Source organism: Brachyistius frenatus, unplaced genomic scaffold (assembly GCF_029030835.1).
Source record: "Brachyistius frenatus isolate BFR_SWC_R1_liver_20210118 unplaced genomic scaffold, ASM2903083v1 Contig_170, whole genome shotgun sequence".
NCBI lineage: Eukaryota > Metazoa > Chordata > Actinopteri > Embiotocidae > Brachyistius > Brachyistius frenatus.
The window spans coordinates 144,352-165,625 of NW_027210769.1; the positions used below are offsets into that span (position 1 = coordinate 144,352).

The window sequence follows — 21,274 nt, forward strand, 5'->3', positions numbered from 1 at the left end:
ATATGACCTCCACTTCAGTTCATTAGTCATCTTTAATGCAGTCATGTTATGAAAATTAGCAAGTAAACAATGACCTTTGCTTCTTAAAAGACCCCATAATAGTACTCCTGGAAATACTTCATCTTTGACAATACTGCAGTTTTATATTATGTAGTGCATCAAAAGCTTCATTTGAGGAGCTGTTCTGATGGTTCTGTCCTTATCACAAGCTGCCGCCGTGTTGCCAGAGCTCAGCGCTTTCCCTTCTTACTTGAACAGTTTCACCTCTCCTGTATTTCCACTGCTGGCGTTACAGTCTGCAGCACGGCTGACCACAGCCGACCTAAAAAGGTCTTCTCCCTCCAACCAGAGCAGTGAAACAAGCGGCTCACCACATGACGGAGAGAGATCCTGTTAATGCCTCAGCTCTGCACTGTTCACTGACATTTGTTTCACAACTATATCACACAGATATATCAAATTTAACATGTAATGGACACACTGCTGCATCTCTGGTGAATTTTTACAGGAAAAACATGTTTTCCAGGTGTTGCGACATTTGATAAGACGGGAAAAATATGTGGACAAGTTTTAGACGTGCAGAAAACGTCTTATCACATATAATATGTCATAAATACTGAAAATTTGAACCAACACAAAAGCAGTAATGTGAGAACTGACAAACACAAAGGTTCAGCGACATGAATAAATCATATCAACACATGCAGAAGACAGAAGAGTTACCACAGGGAAAAAACTGAGTCAAAATGTCAGAATTATTTGCCAACTTAATTGGATTTTTGTGGCATTTTACATTTTCACTTGGCAATGCACATACATTTCACATGTAATCCCATAAATGTCACATGTAATCCTATCAGTTTCACATGGGAATCTACATGAGCTTCCCACATAACACCATTAAATGCTCCAAAACCACGTTTCAATGGGCAAAACATTTACTTCACTCGTGATTTCAACATATTTTCATATTTTAAGTTTCACATGTATATGCGGCCATTACATGTGTTTTTGCAAATGGGGAACTCCTGTTTTTACTGGAAAGGAAGTTACTGCAAATTCAAACTGTATTTTTCCTGCTGTTCCTGTTCTACATTGAAATATTTCCACCATGAGGATTATTTATTGTCGAGCAGCAACAGAATCCAAAATGTACTGAGAAGGTTTGTGCAACTATGTTGGGAGTGCACACACATACACAACCACAGCAACAGATCACAATAAAACATTACAGGCGCTGCTTGATTGAGCTATGAGGAAGAAATATGTCCCAGCTGACCCATGAGCTCAAATTTATTAAGAAATATTCAGAACACAATAAGTGTTCTTCAAACTAGATTTGATAAAAACCAGTGCAGCCCCTGGAGGTCCGGGTCAGCTGCCCAGTGCGTCGGCGTGGTAACCCAGCCTGATTGGGCCTCAGTGAGCTGCAGACACTGAAGCAGCACGTCTCCGACATGTTATCAAGGCAATCAACAACTATTATCTGTCTGTGTGGTCCCGTTGAAAAGCTATTATCACACGTCTGGAGTGAGGAGAGCACGATGTTATCTGATGGAGGGAACGGAAAAAAGTTGTGATTGACTGGAGGTATTAGGACATCGTACAAAGACAGAAGAAAATGAATAATATGGGAAATGTATGATATGAATAACCACAATCAAGACATTTGTTATCTCCGGTTTTGAGCACCACTGTGTGAAGTGAGTCCGGCTGTGTTTGGACCTGCACTGTTCTGGGTCACAGTCTTTGGTTCTGTCATATTTCTGTACAGAAATGAACCGACTTCGAGTCTGAGCTCACACAATGCAACTCCTGCATCAATTCCTCGGAGCTGTCTGGTGACGGGTATGTGTTTTAAAATCCAAAATCTGCAGCCTAATAAGATCATTTCTACATCTGCAGTCTGGTTTTCACACCGTTTCTTTTGTCTCTGTGTTCCTCTGTTGTCTCTATCGGTAGTCTCATCTGCATGCTCTCTCTGTCTGTCTCTCTCTTTTTTTTTTTTCCTCTCTGCAGTGCACACTTTTCCAGAACACCTTTTCCCCCCGGCTCTCCGGCAACTAAATATAGTGACTGGTGCAGACAGCTCAACCTTATAACAAATGGTGAGCAGAGCAGAGCTGCATGTGCAGCAGGATGTACGGTGGCTTCTCTCAACACACAATCAACCACATGGTGGATGCGTCAAATACAACTGCAAGGACGGAGATGGACACACATTTACATGTGATAGCAGGATACATATCAGCTATAGATAAGAAACCGGATAGAGAGAGCAGATAAAACGTGGGATCTATTTTAAAAGTGCAGGCTGCATGATGAGCAGCGGGTCTTGTGTGGGAGGCTACGACTGCATCTGCTACGTAGGTGCAGCAGCAAAAGGGTGGATGGAATGAAATATAGACTGGGAGGATCGGTGGTTATTAATCTGATCCAGTCACATCACATGTTTCATCGCCAGCTCAACAAATGGAAAGAGACTTCTACAACAATGACAAAATACATGTCGAAAAAGACATTTATATAGCTATAGATATGCTCGTAAATAATTTCACCAAAATGGCCTCCAGGAATAAAACATGCTAATTGTGCCAAAAAAGCTGGTTAAGAAGAAGAAGCATCACTCACCTCAAACTAGACTATGCGGTTTTCCTGGAGAAATTGCTGCTATTGCTCGGTTTGTCATCTGATGCTAATGCTCGTAGCATAATGCTAAAGTTAGGTAACACTTAAACTAACAGTTACAGCAAAAAAACAAAACATTAGCAACATTAGCGATGTTAGGATAGTGTAAGGTAAGCCAAATATTAGCTAATTAATGCTGTCTGTAGTACAAATGATTACCAGACCAGTTGGATGTGTGACACTGTCAACAATTACACTTTGGTGCATACAACAGTTGGTCCTGGAGGTCCACAGGGTTCTGTGTTAGGACCACTACTTTATACATGTTTCCCTCTGCCATTGTTATTAACAAACACAGCATAAATGTGCATTTCTATGCAGATGACACACAGCTATATTTATATATGAATCAAAATAAAACCAATTATTAAGTGGAACTTCAAGCCTGTCTGTCTTAAAGACATAAAGACCTGGATGACCTACATTCTTGGCCTTAAACACTCAATATCAAACCTTGTAGTCACTCTGGATGACATTACTTTGGCTATTAGTACTACTGTGAGAAACCTTGAAATTATTTTTGATCAGGATACATCCTTCAATCCGTATATTAAACAAGTCTGTAGGAGAGTTTGCTTTCATCTGTGCATTATTGCCAAAATTAGAAGCATCCTGTCTCAGAGTGATTCTGAAAAGTGAGTGCATGCATTTGTTAATCCTTTTATAATTCCTTGTTATCACAGTGTCCCCATAACATTTCTGAAAAGCCTCCAGTTGATGTAAAATACTGCAGTGACAGTACTGGAAGTATTTAGCAAGAGATTAAATTCTCTACATTGGCTCCCTGTAAAATCAAGAACAAAATTATTCTCCTCTCCTCATATAAAGTCCTTAATGACCAAGCTCCATCATATCTTAAAGACTTCATAGTACCATATTGTCCCAACAGAACATTTCACTCTTGGAGAGCAGGCTTACGAGGCTCCAACAAATCTGCATTAAATGTGATGCTATCATGTTAAATAAATATAAATCTGAAAAGTTTGTTTCCTGCATCTTGTTGAATTTTTGCCACAAAGATTTGAGGCAATTCTGAAGCCAACCAAGCAGTTTGGAGCAGGAAGTGACCATATTTGGACGAGCTGGGGGAGGAGCCAGCGGTGGATCTGACCGATCTGATCAGAAACCTGACAATACTACGTCCCGCCCACCAATAGCTGTAACCTGACTGCACCACAGGCCTGTCAATCAAACAGACACGCCCCCAAAAACAGGTCTTCTTGAATCTTCTTTTCTAATGAATGAGGGATTATTTTCAGATGGACCTCCAGAAAACTAAGAAGAAGGAGTGACTTTAGCTAACAACACCGAGAGAACTGATGGACACATTTTATTCACTTTGGATTTGATGAGAGAAGTTGAATGGGAGTCTATTTGTACCTCAAGATGGCGCCGCGCTAGCGGCAGCCTGTTGCGGCAGCTCCCCTCCCCTTGTTATTAGTATTATTAGTATTTTTAAGCCTTCTCCTCTCTTCGGAGTTGTTGTTTACTGCTATTTTATTTTATTGCTTTTCTATTATATTATTCTATTCTATTATTATTTTATTCTATTGCTTCTATTATTGCTTCTGTATGTATGCTGTGGCGAAAAAATTTCCCCTCGGGGATTAATAAAGTATATACCTACCTACCTACCTACCTACCTACCTACCTACCTACCTATGGAGCCGGAGGCTTTTTGGAGCCGACCTCTAGTGGCACTCGCTGGTATTGCAGCTGAAGACACTTCTGGATCGGAACCATTTTACAGACCTGAAGCTACGAACAGTTTTATAAACAGTCTGTGGCCATCACACAAGATTAAACAATGGTTGTTCCGAGACAAATGACAGCATCATGTTTCGTATGTATACGTTTGCCATGAAGAACCACGAAGCCCACGCAGGACGGTCGGGTGGATGGATGATCAACAAAATGCCAGACATACATGGGAGACAGCTGTTTATTTCCTGTATCATAGCAACCGCCACTGTTGTTGTATTGTAACCATGGCTACAGTCACTCTAACTTTCATCAAGCGTTATCTATCTTCGCTTCTTGCAGATAAGAAACTTTTCAGGAATATGCAACATGAATCTTCAGACCGACATCAGATTGTAAAAACAAGCACTTTTACCTTCATCTTTACACATTTACATCACTCTCAAGCTCGCAGGCTGACTCACAGTCACTATCCACCCGTTAAAGAATAACACATTTTGAGAGAATTTGCCAAAAAATAACTGAGAAACCTCATAAGTGTTTTTTTTCCACTCTGGTTCGAGCTGAACAGAAAAGGAGGAACCGCTCTGACATAAAACGGCCACATCTTTTCTTCCTCCTGAAGGATTTCAGCTCAGAGTGGCTGAAATTTCAAAAACTCTTTCCCTTCAAAACATTCGATGCTATCAGCCCCCGCTCAGACGTTTTCTCGGCCGACAGACTTTCAGAGCCCGAACCTTCATGTCAAAGGGAAGATAAAGTATCCCTGCGAGAGCCCCGACTACTTTCATCTCACGGAGGGGAACAGAATACGATGCGCGGCACTGTAGGGTAGATATCAGCCCAGATCACACCGGATCAATTTTCCCAGCCCAATTTTTAGTGGCTGCTTGATGTTTGATGCTGCAGGATGATTAAAGTAATTGAAAGGGCTTCGAATGTAGGCCTCTTTGTTTAATTTGCATGTGCTTATCTGGCGCTGTGCTTAAATACAACCGAGAGAAGAAGACAGAGAAACACAGAGAAACCACCTCCCACACGACCATTAGTGGCTGATTGGCAGCAGGAAAACAAGATGCATGATCACTGGAGGCAGAAACCTCCACACAATCAGGACTGAGGGTGGTGTATCAAATATCTGTGTACATGTGAGTGGATTAACCTCCCTGATTTGCTTCAGTGTATTCAGTGTTAGAGCGACAGGAAAATCTGATATCAGACATCCATCGTAACACACAAATTATTCCAGTTTAATTAAAGGCAACAAAGATTGAAAAATGTAATCAGAAAGAGCTCAAGAAGGTCCACCTCCTTCATGTAGCTCCGAACAGCAACCAGAAACCAGCCAGAGTCACTCAATCAACGGGTGAATCGATAACACCAGCAGCTAACGAACTCCAGCTCCGGATCAGCGGACTCACCCAGAACCCCGAGCCGGTAGTTGATGGTGATGACGATGACGTTCCCGTAGCTGGCCAGGATGCTGCCGTCGATCATGTTGCCGGTTCCCTCCATGTAGGAGCCGCCGTGGATGTAAACCATGACGGGCTTCAACCCGTTCTCATCGTGGATGTCTGCAGGCAAGACGGAAAAAACTGATGTCATAATTTAATGATTGAATATTGGAGGTTGAAATTTAAGTGGTGAAGAGGAACTTTTGCAATTTAGTGTTCAAATAATCAGCGTTAAATAATTAAAAGGTGAGAAAAGGTATCACAAGAAAAAGTTAATTCATTTCTTGTTGAGAAAGCTGCAAAAAAATACAAACTAAAGCACACACCAGAGCCATGCATAGATTCAACTGAATGCAAAACATCTACCTCGAGCTCCAGACCGTCATGTGGGCCCTAAAGGCCCTCAGCTCACAGTGTGGTGATTTCATTTGCACATTTGTTTGTCATTATGAGCAAAGCGAGAGATAAACGGATGTTTTCGAGGCCCTGAGGCAGCTCCTACATTTTAATCTTAAGGTCCCGTATCACCCTCGGTCACAATCTAGTCGCAGATCCTTGAATATTTCTCTCAGTATTTATACATTCATAGTGCATTTAAAACGGTTTTAATCCATTAACACTTGGAGAACCTGTGGGGCGTCTGGAGTTCCTCTTGTGAGGAAGTTAATTCGGAAAATATTCACAGTACACATGACGAAGCATGAAAATAGGAAGGCTGGTGGTAAACCATGATCACAAATTCAATGAAGTGTACTGTTGACTAGAAAATAAAGTAACTCAAAGCTGAACCAAGAAATAATTTCATTAAAGGGAAAATTCAACAGTGTTAGTAAGTAATACAATAAATCCTCAAACAGGCAGCATCTCCGTTATTTAAACGTGCGCAGTGACGTATTTGATGGCCAGAAGAACTACAGGCTAACTGAGCTGCTCACCAGGGGGCACCGTGGAAACTAGCCACATTTCACATTGTGAAAATGTCGTCCTACAGTATGAATGCAGAAGATATTCTGGAGACAAAGACAGTGTTCTGACTGCAAACCGGTGTCATGGCAAAGCGTGAAATAGACACGGCGGTCCACTACAGCAAAACGTGAGATAGTCACGCTTTGGCCTCTGTAGGCTCGACAGTTTTCACGTTTTGTAAGCGTGAAACTTACACGCACGTAAATATAAACAGAGACTGCCATCCAGGAGGCGACAACATTGTCCTTGAGTTGTTTTTCTTCAATAACCCCAAAACATGTTTTTTTCTGAAAAGTTTCATTTTCCTGCTGTATGCATGCAGTAGGTTTCATTTCTGTCTGCTACAGTAAGACGTGAAAGCGTGTCTATTTCACGTTTTGCCATGATACCGGGTTGCTGACTGACTTCAGATATTAAGCTGTGAGTATTACAGCCACAGAAAAGCAGCAGAGAGGACATTAAAGATAGGTGCCCCCTGCTGGCAAAAAAGTGAAGTTTAATTGCAGTGTCATTTCAGGTAAAAATCAAACAGTCATATTATTTAGTTCATCTCTACTTTAAAATGACATGTAACTCTTCCAATCAAAGCCTCAGCTGCAGCTCCACCGTAGTCGACATCTTCAGTGTAAAGAACATCACTGGCATCACGCTGGAAACACGGACCACATTCATCCTTCATGTTGTAATCAACACGCTAACACTGAACACGACTCGCAGACGCAGGACACCAACGGGGAGATTAGTTTGACCTTTTTTAATGGAGCACGGGTCATTTCTCCAACGAGGAGGATCGTTGGCGTCGGAGACGGACCCCGATGTCGGTCTCCTGGTTTTAACCCCGTCTGCTCTCCCACCTCCTCCGTTTGTTCCCAGGGAACACGGCAATTAGTCCAGATGAATACCTTGTTTATGAAGCTGGTGATTAAGCGCTGTGATTAGTACTGTACATGCGTAGGTGGTGATTATGAATTACGAGGGGGTCGTTTGCATGAGAGAAGATGGAAACCTGCGAGGCTCACCATAAATCAACCAGCAGCACCTTCATCTCTGAGGACTCTGCAGACTTCTTTCTTTCTCCTCACTACTTTTAGCTCCTAACAGAAGTACGATCGCTGTCCTCACATCACCCAGAACCTCCTGCTCTCCAGCCAGATCCCCTCGCCTGGAACCAGCAGCTGATCCGACCCATTATCTCCGGCGAGCCTCTCAAATGTCAGTTGGGATGAAAACATCAGCGGAAGTAAATGTTGAACTGAGAGGAGAGTGAATGTGAGAGATTCAGAGTCATGAGGCTGAGCTCAGAAATCTCCGTTTTATGATCTTATTTTACTTTTCTGTTCATGATGTTAATCATGTGATCATGTGATCACATACATGGGATTGTGCACACGTGAAACGTGTTGTTTTGTTTTGTTGCCAGCGGGGCAGCGTGGGCGGCGGGGCGGGCCAGCGGGGCAGCGTGGGCGGCGGGACAGCGTGGGTGGCGGGGCGGGCCAGCGGGGCAGCGTGGGTGGCGGGGCGGGCCAGCGGGGCAGCGTGGGCGGCGGGGCGGGGCAGCGTGGGCGGCGGGACGGGCCAGCGGGGGCGGCGGGACAGCGTGGGTGGCGGGGCGGGCCAGCGGGGGCGGCGGGGCGGGCCAGCGGGGCAGCGTGGGCGGCAGGAAACAACCTCTGAGAGGCCGACGCACATAAAACATCAGCGCTGCCATTAAGCTGTCATCGTCTCCGACTGATCGGCCTGCGATGGCCGCTGCAGGACGGAGCCACTCGGCTGCCCTCCTTCAGAGAGGGACTGTTACTACCCAGCTGTTTGGGTGAAGTGGAGTGGTGGTGGTGGTGGGGGGGGGGGGGGTTGATCCAGAATGGAGATCCTCCTGCAGATTTAGAGCAGAGGAGGAGAGGGTGGTCTCAGGGCAGAGTGTCCCAGTCCTGTCAGCATGGAGTGCACTTAAAAGTGAAGAAATCAAACTGCTTGCAGTGTTCTCCTTTCTCCTCCTCTCCTCTCCTCTCCTCTCCCCCCTCCCCCTCCCTCCTCTCCTCTCTCCTCCTCCTCCGGTGGAGCTGGCTAGGTGACTGTGTGAGTTAGTCCCAGACATTCATCACTGCCACCCAGGGCCGGGGGGATAATATATTCCTCCAGTGGCTGCATGCGTCGCACACATTACTCATCTTTATATGGGGGGGGGGGGGTGCGTGCTTCAAAGGGGTCTATCTGAATATTTTTCCATTGCTTTCAGTGTTTTTCTACTTTTAGCAGGACCAATACAAATGGCAGCTAATGGCCACCATCATCACCAACCTACTTCCTGTGTTCAATACAGTTCTGCTGACACGTCTCTCCCCAGAGTCACAGGAAGTCCTTATTTGTCCCGGAGCCAAACGCACAACCTGTCAACAACCGCTCAACAACGACCGCACACGTCAACGTGGAAAAATCGAAACAACACGAACGAATCTACTGAAGCTATTAAACACCGACGACATTCAGGATGTTTTCAACTAAAAACAGCTTTTCACACCTTTCACAGCTCACATGTTAAATTCTGCTAAATGATCTGTATCTGTGCTCTGAGGGGGCGGGGATTAAACCAGAAGTGGGCGGGAACAATCTGGAAGTTGTTCATTTAAGCCTGAATTTAATATGGGTTGATCAGAAATTGTTACATTTATTATTCATTAGAAAAGTATTTGCAGAATTGAGCTTCAGAGCAACATTTTTATCACAAGAGTAAGAGAACGATTTACAGAACAAGTTTTTGTTTTTAATAAAAGTTGCTATATTTTTTGTTATTGTTGAGAAATTGTTGAGAAATAATGTCAGGCTGGTCATCTAAAAAAAAAAAAAAAAAAAAAAGTAATACAGAGTCGTTTACAGCATATACCTACATGTGAAATTTGAGATGAGAGTTTACTATGTGATAATATAGTCGTAGATTACATGATATGCATGCGTACCGTTTAAATTATGCAACACATGATACTGCAGTCCAGACCTGTCACCTATTTAAACATCTGGAGCATCATTAAATGAACATTATAACAAAGGAGACCCTGAACTGTTGAGCAGCTGAAAACCTCTATCAGGGGAGAATGGGACCACATTTCACTTTAAAAACTCCAGAAACTGGTCTCCTCAGTTCCCAAAGGTTTCCAGAGTGTTGTTAAAAGAAGGGGATGATGCAGCTCAGTGGTGAACATGATCCTGGAACAACTTTATGGAGACATGTTGCTGACATCAGATTCACAATGAGCAGATATTATTCATAAAAAAATTACATTTCTCAGTTTCAACATCTGATAAGTTGTATTTTGTCTATTTTCAATTAAATATTGGTTTATGTGATTTGTAAATCATTGCATTCTGTTTTTATTTACATGTTACACCGCCACAATTTGTATATATTGAAACGTTATTCATGCATCTTAAAATGCCAGTATCGATTTACATGTTTAGGTTATGAAGATAACCTTGGTAACGAGCCTTTTCGCCTCGCTGTTTTAGAACAGCAAAAAAACAAAACAAAACAAAACGTGTGATTCGGATCATACCGTTTAATCTTTGCACACCGAACATCCAATCAGAAGTGTAACAATGTAGCCCATAATAATCATCCACAATTTAAATTTGGTTTTGTGAAATTCTTAAAAAAATGTAAATATATTCAGTATGTATACTGTTTCATATATATATATATATACGTGTGGCCCTGATTGTTTGTGGGTTTTTTGGGTGACAATTCACTTTTCATTGTTTGTTTATTTTATTTTCTGTCTTTTGGATCCAGATTTGTGAGCTGCTGGACCATATGTAAATATATGTGACCAATATTACAGACAGAACATGTCTATTTATGTGTTTTGTATGGCAGTGTCCATATATGTATCCTGAGTGCAGGACATGTGCAGCTCCTTTGCTGTGTTCTCTCCACAGTGTCTCTTTTCAAAGGAGGAAAGTAATTCAAGTAAAATCACAAAAAGCTTTTCTTGTCTGAATGTAAAACTTCTTGTTCTGGGGACATAATTGATTAATTAGAATGGAGGGTTCATTTGATTCTGACTTCTGATGAAAAGCTATAATGGCGGAGAGTACATTTTCCAGAAGACGTGCTGTGGGAGCGTTGAGGTCTAGAGGCTCTGCAGCGCTGCGGAGGTACAGCTGGAAGCACAGCAGAGCTCCAGCAGTAATTCATTACCACTGCAGATGTTCAAACAGTCAGACCGCATCGATCCTGAAAACACAGTCAGGCCGAGGCGAGATGCTCTTTATCCACACCTTTCAGCATGAAGACATCTTTTTCCTGTTGTTCCACTACATCCTCCATCTTTATCTCTTTCACTGAAACAGCTCGTAATGTCCCGGTAGGAATATTCCTGCCAGCATAATCAAAGGCATCGTCTTTCCTCTTCCAGCTCTGAGGTGGATATTGTCTTTTTGTTCCCCCCCACACCTGCTGTGGGCAGATGGTGTGTTTTTTTTAATCTATTTTAACAACGCAGTAGCATCTCCCAAGGATCCGGCCCTTCTAATTTGAGGTAAACTGTGCTACATCTGTCAGGTGCAAATCCAATATCCATGGATGTTGGGTGTTTGGTTGTACTGTGAAGAAACCCTCGGAGGAAATACGAGACTTTAAAAGAACCCCGACGGAGGAGAGAACGAAATGAAATGCAGTTTCCTTTACGAAAGTACGATTTCATCCAATTTGTGGATCGTTTTCCTGCAAAGACCAAAGTTGTCTTATTTTAAAACATAAGTGGGACTTTCAAACCATCATTTTATTACATGTTTTTTTCTTTTAGTGGATAATCCATGTTATAAAGCAAACCAGAGATCTGATTGGTCAACTGTACATTTATAAATCATCATAACAATAAATATCACTCCACCTCCTCAATGGAATATAGAATTAGAATAGAATTTCATACAATAAGTAATATAATGTAGTTTCTACTTGTTCTAGTTCTATTAAATGACCCATTTGGTGAAGTCGGGTCTCTTTTGGTCCTTTTTGGTCGCTCTGAGCACCCGTACCGTAACACCACAGATAGTCACGCACTTAACATCCTTAGTTACATCCTCAGATATCTTTGTTCATCAGATATCTTTGTTCATCAGATATCTTTGTTCCAACCAGACTGAGCTAGCTGATCAGTTTAGTGTTTCTATGTTCTGTATTTATTCAGTTGGAGAAACCATCTCCAGACAGCAACAAGTAGACAAAAAGTTGTATATTTTGAGAGTGAATTGCCCCACGATAATACATTTTGATTACATATTTTATTTAGTTGGTAACTTGTTGTACAATCACAATATTACAACTATCATGCCAATAATGATGTTAAAACACACCCTCGAGGGTTATACTGCTTAAATGCCATTAGTTGTAATCAGTGAAAACAACCTCATAAAGGAAATATGAAGATTGGAAGATTGTCTTGGAAGTCTAGTAAAGTTGAGTAAAGTAACCCTGATGATGTCACAGTGATGTCATCATAGTATTCTCTTATGGGCTTGAAGACTACAAGTTTGTTGTGGGCATGTAAAAAGTGACATTTTATTTTTTTGTAAAGGGGGCGGAGAATATTCATTCAGATGATGCCCTAAAATCCAAAATATTCCCAAACAAACTGCATTTTTCAGACCTGCCTGTATGTCCAGCTGGAGCTACAGTTTCCTCTAACTGTTGTATACCTTAACTTAATACTGGCCATGCTGATTTTATTAAAGATATTTTTGGCATTTAGAATCTATTATATTTCCAGAAGAATGAACTGGTGTGAATCTATTTGAACTTATTTTTGGAAAAACTGTCACAAGTTTGCATCACTGCCGGTATGAAAAGTATTCTTGTGTTTTATTCGTCCCTCCCCTTCGGTGTGTAGAGACCTTAAGTCTCAGTCTTCGTTATTTGCCTTCTTGTCAATGACTTCTATGTGCAGAGTCACAACAACACAAACAGCCTCGACTGTTTCTGATTAACAACAACTGAGTGTGGAGCAAATTCTGATTTCTCTTATTTCTCTGAGACATCGAGTTCCATTATTGTCCAAAAACTAAAACTACCCAAATTTTTAAAACACATTGAAGCCACACGAATGTCCTGGTTGACAAGTTCCTTCATCACCATCAGCACACACACTGCAGTTCATTTGAATGCAATCCCACATGCATCTTCCCTGCTTCCACAAATACTCACTATGGATTAATCCGCCACAGAAAACCGTCTCCAGTAAAACTACACTGACCAGTTGTTTTAAAACAATACTGACATCCATAAATGAGAGAAAAAGAGAGCATTTATCGACCAACTTGTTGTTTTTGGTTTGTTAATTGGACTCTGACAATAAATAAAATGTTTAAAGCAACATGAGACTGATCATTTACTGGTATAAGATTTTTGGCACAAAAAAACACGCCACCAGCCAGGTTTACATCTGTAACAGCGCAAATTGAGTGAAAGGCGCAGGGCAAACTTTCATTCAATTTGCGCTCTCACTTTGCATGTAATTATCACCTGATGTACCACAGCAGCAACTCATTACTGCAGAGGAAGCAGCCCGAGCACTTTACTGGAGGATTTATACGACATCACTGAGCTCCCAACAGAAATAATAATAATAATAATAATGTGATGCTGCAGTGTAATTTTCAGTAATGAAGTAGCAATGAACTAAACATGTACTCCAACCTTGGGTCAATTAAAGGTTTCTCACAAACTGGGATGGAGGCAAATATGTGGAGCTACTAATGCAACACTGAAAACTAAATACACATCTCAGAGGAATACTGAAGAAAAGTCAAGAGTTTATGAAATATCAACTTTAAGTTTAATGGAGACAAAACTTCAACTCCCTGTTCACCTCTCATAGCAGTTATTAAAAATATATAATATTGTGTTTATTTAGCAATTAATGTTCTCTAGTTCTTTGTTTTGATGTCCATTAACTTTTTCACAGCCCGTTTACTCTTCGTGTCATTTCATTACGTATAATTTCCCAAATATAAATATTAAAGCTGTGGAGCTACTTGGCAAAAAAAAAAAAAAAAATCATGCAAAATTGTTCTTTGCAAATTTAATGAACCTTAGTCAGCAAATCAACACAAAGTCACACTTGGCTAGCATCACTTTATCACATCCTGCATTACCTGTCCTCCTGTAAGTGTCTAACATAGAATATTTAAAAGGTGTATACACAATAGCACATATGTAGAGTACACCTGAGAAAACACATGCTGATGCACCCATGTAATAATTCCTCCATGTGCAGAGAGAGGAACAGAAACACCGTACGAATGTCCGATTCCTTCAATCCACATCTGCACAGTTTAATGTTGCTGCACTGTATCTAGAGACACTAATGCGAGTTCAAATTCCATCTGCAAAGTGTAATTTAGAGTTCATATTTCATCAATTGACTGCGTAATAATATTATATTTCAGCAAATTTATTCTCCCTACAAGTACCATAACAAAAAAAATTCAATATCATTCTTTTTCCTTAAATCTTTCTCAACTCGAATACTCCGGATGTGGAATAAATGCAGAATGTAACACCTTCGTACCCAGACTGTGACAGTGACCTTCATAAAAACAGTGACCTTCATGAAAACGGTGACCTTCATGAAACCGTGACCTTCATGAAAACCGTGACCTTCATGAAAACAGTGACCTTCATGAAAACAGTGACCTTCATGAAAACAGTGACCTTCATGAAAACAGTGACCTTCATGGAAACGGTGACCTTCATGAAACCGTGACCTTCATGAAAACAGTGACCTTCATGGAAACGGTGACCTTCATGAAACCGTGACCTTCATGAAAACCGTGACCTTCATGAAAACAGTGACCTTCATGAAAACAGTGACCTTTATGGAAACGGTGACCTTCATGAAACCGTGACCTTCATGAAAACCGTGACCTTCATGAAAACTGTGACCTTCATGAAAACAGTGACCTTCATGAAACCGTGACCTTCATGAAAACCGTGACCTTCATGGAAACAGTGACCTTCATGAAACCGTGACCTTCATGAAAACCGTGACCTTCATGAAAACTGTGACCTTCATGAAAACAGTGACCTTCATGAAAACCGTGACCTTCATGAAAACAGTGACCTTCATGAAAACTGTGACCTTCATGAAAACAGTGACCTTCATGAAAACAGTGACCTTCATGAAAACCGTGACCTTCATGAAAACAGTGACCTTCATGGAAACCGTGACCTTCATGAAAACTGTGACCTTCATGAAAACCGTGACCTTCATGAAAACAGTGACCTTCATGAAACCGTGACCTTCATGAAAACCGTGACCTTCATGAAAACAGTGACCTTCATGAAAACCGTGACCTTCATGAAAACAGTGACCTTCATGAAAACTGTGACCTTCATGAAAACAGTGACCTTCATGAAAACAGTGACCTTCATGAAACCGTGACCTTCATGAAAACTGTGACCTTCATGAAAACAGTGACCTTCATGAAAACAGTGACCTTCATGAAAACTGTGACCTTCATGAAAACAGTGACCTTCATGAAAACAGTGACCTCAGTAGTGTGTAGACACTGAATATTGCAAGTATTCAGACTTTTGCACACTTAAAAATGGACAAAAGTCAATCTACACCTGATATCCCATAATGACAAAGTCAAGGCATGTTTTCAGAAAATAAAAATTCTCGAAGTATTAAGACTCTCTGCCATTACTCTTCAAACTCTAGTCTGGTTTATCGTGTTTGTTTGAAGTATTTTTGAGATGTCGACCTTGCAGCCAAATTCAATAAGTGAGCAGAAGGGCTTCGGGCAGGCAGCGAGCAGAGACCCAACAGTTCCTCTTAACAAGCTCCAGAAGTCCTCTGCAGAGACGGAAACACCTGCCGGAAGGATGAGCGACCGGACAGAAAACCCTCCGAGCAAAAGACACACAACAGCCGGCTTGGAGTTTGTCAAACAGCATTTAAATTACTCTGAGAGACGGAAAAGATTTGGTTTTTTGATGGATAATAATTTTTCAAAAATATCCAGAGATCAACACAATGAAACGAAGGGAGCTGAATACTTTGTGAAGCAGCAGGTCTCTGAAACCTGAAGGTCTGTTCGTAACTGGTGGTTGTCCCTCAGAAAACGACCCCCCAGGTCTAATTGTGCTATTAATGACAAACAGTTACATTTTCAAGTTTAGGATTTATGTCCAGGCGAGTTATTCGTTGTTAGGAGGAGCAGCCACCGTTTTTACATCCACACTTACTGTTACCATGGTGATGAAGGTCGCATAACTGTAAGGTGGTACTTTAAAATGTAAGACCAAATGAATCAAAGCCATTATCTTTCCCGAACCAAGTGTTTTATATTTGCTGAAAACGAACCCAGGAATTAACCTAATAAACAAACAAACAAATAAACAATCTACATGGTCGTATGCGCTGGAGGGTTTGTTGCCCCATCGACAGCCTGACCTCTCCAATCAAGACTTCATTTTGTTGTATTCAAAAGTTTAAAGAAAATATGACTAAACAAAGTCAACAATACCAGAAAAATGCATATAATATAACAATGAATTAATAAAATAATTTGTAATGAAAAATGTCATTATGAAATATAAACGTCTTTGTGAAAATGATATGATCCAAACAAACAAACAAATCAAACAATGCTGGTAGTAAATAAAAAAGTAACTTGCACTATAACTGTTTAGGAAAAAAAGCATCAAATAACATTTAATATCAATGAGCTAAACTGAGGCAGGATAATTTTTCAATCCCATAGAAATATTACATATTTTGTATGTATTTGGTCATTAGATTTTTTTTTTTTTTAACGATTGTTAATCTTTTATTTAATTAGGAACCAAATAAATGAAGATATTTCAGCTGGATTTGTTCACAGCCATCTTGTTGTAAAATTAATCTAACTGTACACATAAACCAGATTGACGCTTTATAAATTTGTATTTAACAATTCATCAATGTCGGGAATTCTTAAGACCAACCAGAAGAGGAAGTAATCATAATAATATGTCACGGAAGAGAGAAAAACTTCTTTTACTCCTTGTTAAAGAAATTCAAACCAACAACAACAATCGGTGAACTTTTAAAGTGAACTTTTAAAGCCTTCATGGTCTCACAGCACACCGAGTTGTCAGGCTCATGCGAAGTCATGTAGAAGAACGCACAGCGAGCACTGAGTCGAATATATCACTCGATAGAGCAGATAGTTCAAAAACTGAACTACCACAACAACATCATCCAGAAATGTCACTGCTTTTTTTGGCAGTTGCGTGTCTCTCCAACAGAAAACAAATGGTGCCCTTTAAATGAAACGTCTCCGAAGGCTTTTTCACCTGCAGTCATGCGCCGGTCCCCACAGATCAGCCAACCCAGTGAGGAAAAACACACTGCGCTGTTCGGTTATTATCATGCAAAGAGCGAGGTGTTAATAGAAGAAAGAAAGAAAAGGAAAGAAAAACGGAGATGTGGCAGACATATTCTCAGAGCCGCCAGTGAACAAATTTCTACTGTCAAAACAACATGGGTTAGTGCTCATGCTTCACCGAGCAATGGAGGAGGATAGAAAAGGAAATGTAGAGCGGGAAAGAGAGAGACGTGATTGTTTTCAAAGATTTAATTCATCAGACGAGGCAAAATAACATGCAGAGCTGAATTCAGATCACGAGTCGTCAAAAACTGCAAAAATAAATAAATAAAAAGTTCTGCTGGGACCTCCTTCCTGTTTAGAAGTGCCCTTTAGCCTCACAAAACATTTGATTATTTAAATGGCTCCAAAAAGGAAAGAGGTTAAATCACAAAAAACAAGAGGAGTGCGCTCAGATGGGCTTCAAGGGAAGTAAAAAAGTCGGAAGACGCTTGACGAACAACCAGGACCTGAGAGAGCTCGGTCACGTGACCAGAGACGGAGGCAGTAAAACTCCTCTCTCTTAATATGTAGGTTGGAAATCAGTGTTTTAGGGGCATGACTGCCCCCTTCTGCTCTGGAGGATCCATTAAATCCTAAAACCGTAGTTTGTACAGTATTACGGTTCATATACAGCCACTGAGCACTTTATTGGGAACTCCAACCCAATAAAACAACTCTGAAACATATTCTGCTTTTGTGAAGTTTATATGTTCAAATTCATTTGTAATATTCTGTCCACTCTACAGACATAAATGGAGGGAACTTTGAAACTCTTCTCTTTATAATGCAGTTCAATATATAATTACCGCCAACTATAACTTCAATAATAAATACAAAAACTGAAAAATGTGTCAATTTGATAAAGATAACTGGTATTTAAATTTTCTCCCCAAAGTTACTTCTTTGAGTTGCCTTTTATGATATTGTCAAAATCCAAAGACTAAATTAAAATAGAAAGGCAGAACTTAATGTTTTCTAAAAAGAATGAGGGAAGGACTCCATGTAAAGCTCCAGAAAGCAAGATAATAAAATATAGGTCGACACAAGTATGGTGGGCTTACAACAGTGATCCTACTTTGTTGTTTAGTAATGGGGTTGGTTGGGAGGACAGTGGGATACCAGAACTGTTTAGTTATGACCACAATTCGTGGTTTGGGAGGTCACCATAACCACCAAAATCAAATCAGTTCATCTTTGAGCCCAAGTGAACGTCTGTACCAAATTTGAAGATTAAACAGCCAAATCCGATTGGAGTGACATGATGAGTCAAAGGCCTGCCAGCGGAAACTTTAAACAATAAATGAATAACCTTATTGACCAAGTCTGTATTATGAATTTCAAAGTATTATAGTCACGAAGAAGACCAATTAGAACGTCCAGTCTTTCATGAATGGGTTTCATTATTCACATGTTGTCCACTTTTCCAATAATGATCTTTTTCTGGTAAGTTGTTGTAAGTAGCTACTAAAGGAACATTGTGCTGTGATCGTACCAAAGGCGAGCCGACGATACAACTGGCTCCGTCAGTCACGTGATGCTCTCGCTCAGGTCTCAGCTGTCTACCGAGACTCTCCCAAAAAAACAGACTGGGAGGAAGGAGGTCAAATGAAATCGATTAAAAAGGTTCTGTATGTTTGCTGTCATGCACAACTTTCAGGCTTTTATTTTGTTGGTCAAAAAATGGGGGAAAAAAGATAGAAAAATACCTGTATCACTGCCAGCTTTATTGTTGAAATCTGCGCCTTGCCTGTTTGTGTTGGTCCCTGGTGTTGAGGAGAAAAGTAGAATAAGGGGAAACATTTAAAAAGAAAAAAAGAGCAAAAAGGATTTTTTTTTTTTTTTTTCCAGCCAAAAAAAGCAAAATGACCAAAAACTGCATTTAAAAAGTTTTGGGGTTCTTTGTGAGGAAACCCTGTGGGAACAGGTGTGATGAAGCATCTTTAACTAACGAGGAGCACAGCAGCGGCGTCCTGGCAGGACCGACACGGCAATGTGTGACCCAACACTTCCATCAGCTGCAAACATATCTGCCACGTCGGTATCATCCACACGCACTGATTGTTCAGTCTGAGCGCATCGTTCAGACCTGCAGAGCTTATGGTTCTCAAGTTTCCAGTTGAAACACGTTAAAATCCACCTCGTTGATGGCTGTGGGCATCATCAACATTCTTGTATTCATTTACCATTTCCACATCAGAAAGGTAGCAAGGAACCAAAATAACCGATAGCAAATTGATAAGAATAAAATATGTAAACATTCCCAAGACAATACTTCAGGACATGTACTGTACATGTATTGAGGAAATTCCAGTTCAAATATACGTTACATTTGTGGAGTTAACAAGTCTTTTTGTAAAAGCAAGGACACTGGATAACGTTGGTTTTACTTCCAAAAAATAGTCACTTTGAAAGCTGTCCTGTGTTTTGTTATCCAGATGAACAGGAACACTTAACGACGAGGACGGATCAGGAAGTCTCAGAAGAACTCGGTGTTGACGGTCTGACTCTGGGGGACAAATCCACGCTCCACTACCCGATGAATGTCCTAAAATCTCCCATCGGGTGTCTCCCGACCTGACGCGCCTTCTTCGCTCTTGGACAGTGAAGCTCCGCCCCTCTTGAAACGCAAATATCCCTCCTATCACTTTGCCCGGCTCGTCGCTTCATCGCCCAGAGACTTGCTGAAGCATTTCAAGGGTCTCTGTTGACGATTTCCAGAGTTTGACCCAAAATCTCCGCGTGCACCGACCAGAACTCATAAAGACGGGTGTAACTCAGGAACCGGTGATGATCGAACGGCTGAATTTGTAACACTTCTTCTTTGGGGTTATACCTTCCTCCTCCTTCCTGTCCAGTACCATGTGTGCACAACAGCAGCCGTCCCAGAACTCACTGATCCGCCCTCGTACACCGGTCCAGTTCAAAATATAGAGTGGCAAGAAAAGCCTATAAGAAGAGAGATTTTAGATTATAAGGTGGTGTCCGTTACCGACAGACCATTGGTTGAGGTTAGAGGTCATGTAACAGGACGTCTCCAATAAAATGTGCTGACAGCAGTTTAGGACACACCCTGCTCTGGAATACTGTCAGACAAGAACAAGTAGAAGGCAAAGCTTTCAACCTGTAAGCATGTTTACTTTAAACAGCAGTGTAACATGAAGTCTGACTCCAGATAAACCACTTTACTTAATGGCTCCAAGTCTTTTCCATGTTGAGATGAGACTTTAAACATGGAAACTCATAAACTGCTGGAAGGTCTTCAATCACAGGACTCAGCCTCAGATGTTGGAGTCTCCATGTACAATAGTAATCTTTATTAACCAAAACACAGGGAGGCCTCTGTTGCTGTTAACAATATAACTGTCCTCATAATTTATAAACATTAATAAAGTGAAAACCTGGTCTTTTAAAGCCATGGCCTTAATTCCACAATGATGTCAGGCTGCCAAAGTTCTACTGACCCCTGGAAATGCTCCTGACTACCATCCACAACAGTAACATGCTTCTGACACTGATACTTCACCATTAATATAATGATGTCATATATAATCAAACCAAGACTTTTTTAATACTTTAACTACATGTTGCTGCTAATACTTTCTATATTTATTTCTAATTACAGGATTGAAATACTCCGAGAACTAGGAACTAGCCTGTGCAAACACATCTACCTGTATGTCTAATACTCAGTGCTCTACATGCGGTATCTTGTCTGTAAAAGGTCACGATATCTCTTTTTACAAGGTTTTAAAGGAAGTTCAGAGTTTAACCTCTTTCTTAATATAACGTTGGTAACTTCGTAGAGTTAACGATAAACTGAAGTGTTTTTTTTTAGACAATCTACTTTTGGGCAGTGGGTTAAGAAAAGCATGGAAATGTTTCTTCGACATGAAACTGCTTCTTTTAATATTCATCCTCAACAACACAAACAACTGAACTCCCCAAAACACACGACTACATATGACCTCATTGACCTACAGCGTATCACTTGGCCCAAACCCGATCAACATCATCACTCCAGGTAAGGTGCACCACATCATGTCGGTTCAAATTAT

General features: G+C 40.9%; 1 protein-coding gene across 1 annotated transcript in view; it reads right to left on the bottom strand.

Moving 5' to 3' along the window:
• The window catches only part of nlgn4xa (neuroligin 4 X-linked a), a 116,981-nt gene that overhangs the window by 67,775 nt on the left and 27,932 nt on the right, over positions 1–21,274 (bottom strand). Inside the window, exon 3 of the mRNA XM_069717189.1 lies at positions 5,811–5,963. Within this exon, the coding sequence (XP_069573290.1) occupies positions 5,811–5,963 (153 nt within the window). The remainder of the gene's footprint in view (positions 1–5,810; positions 5,964–21,274) is intronic.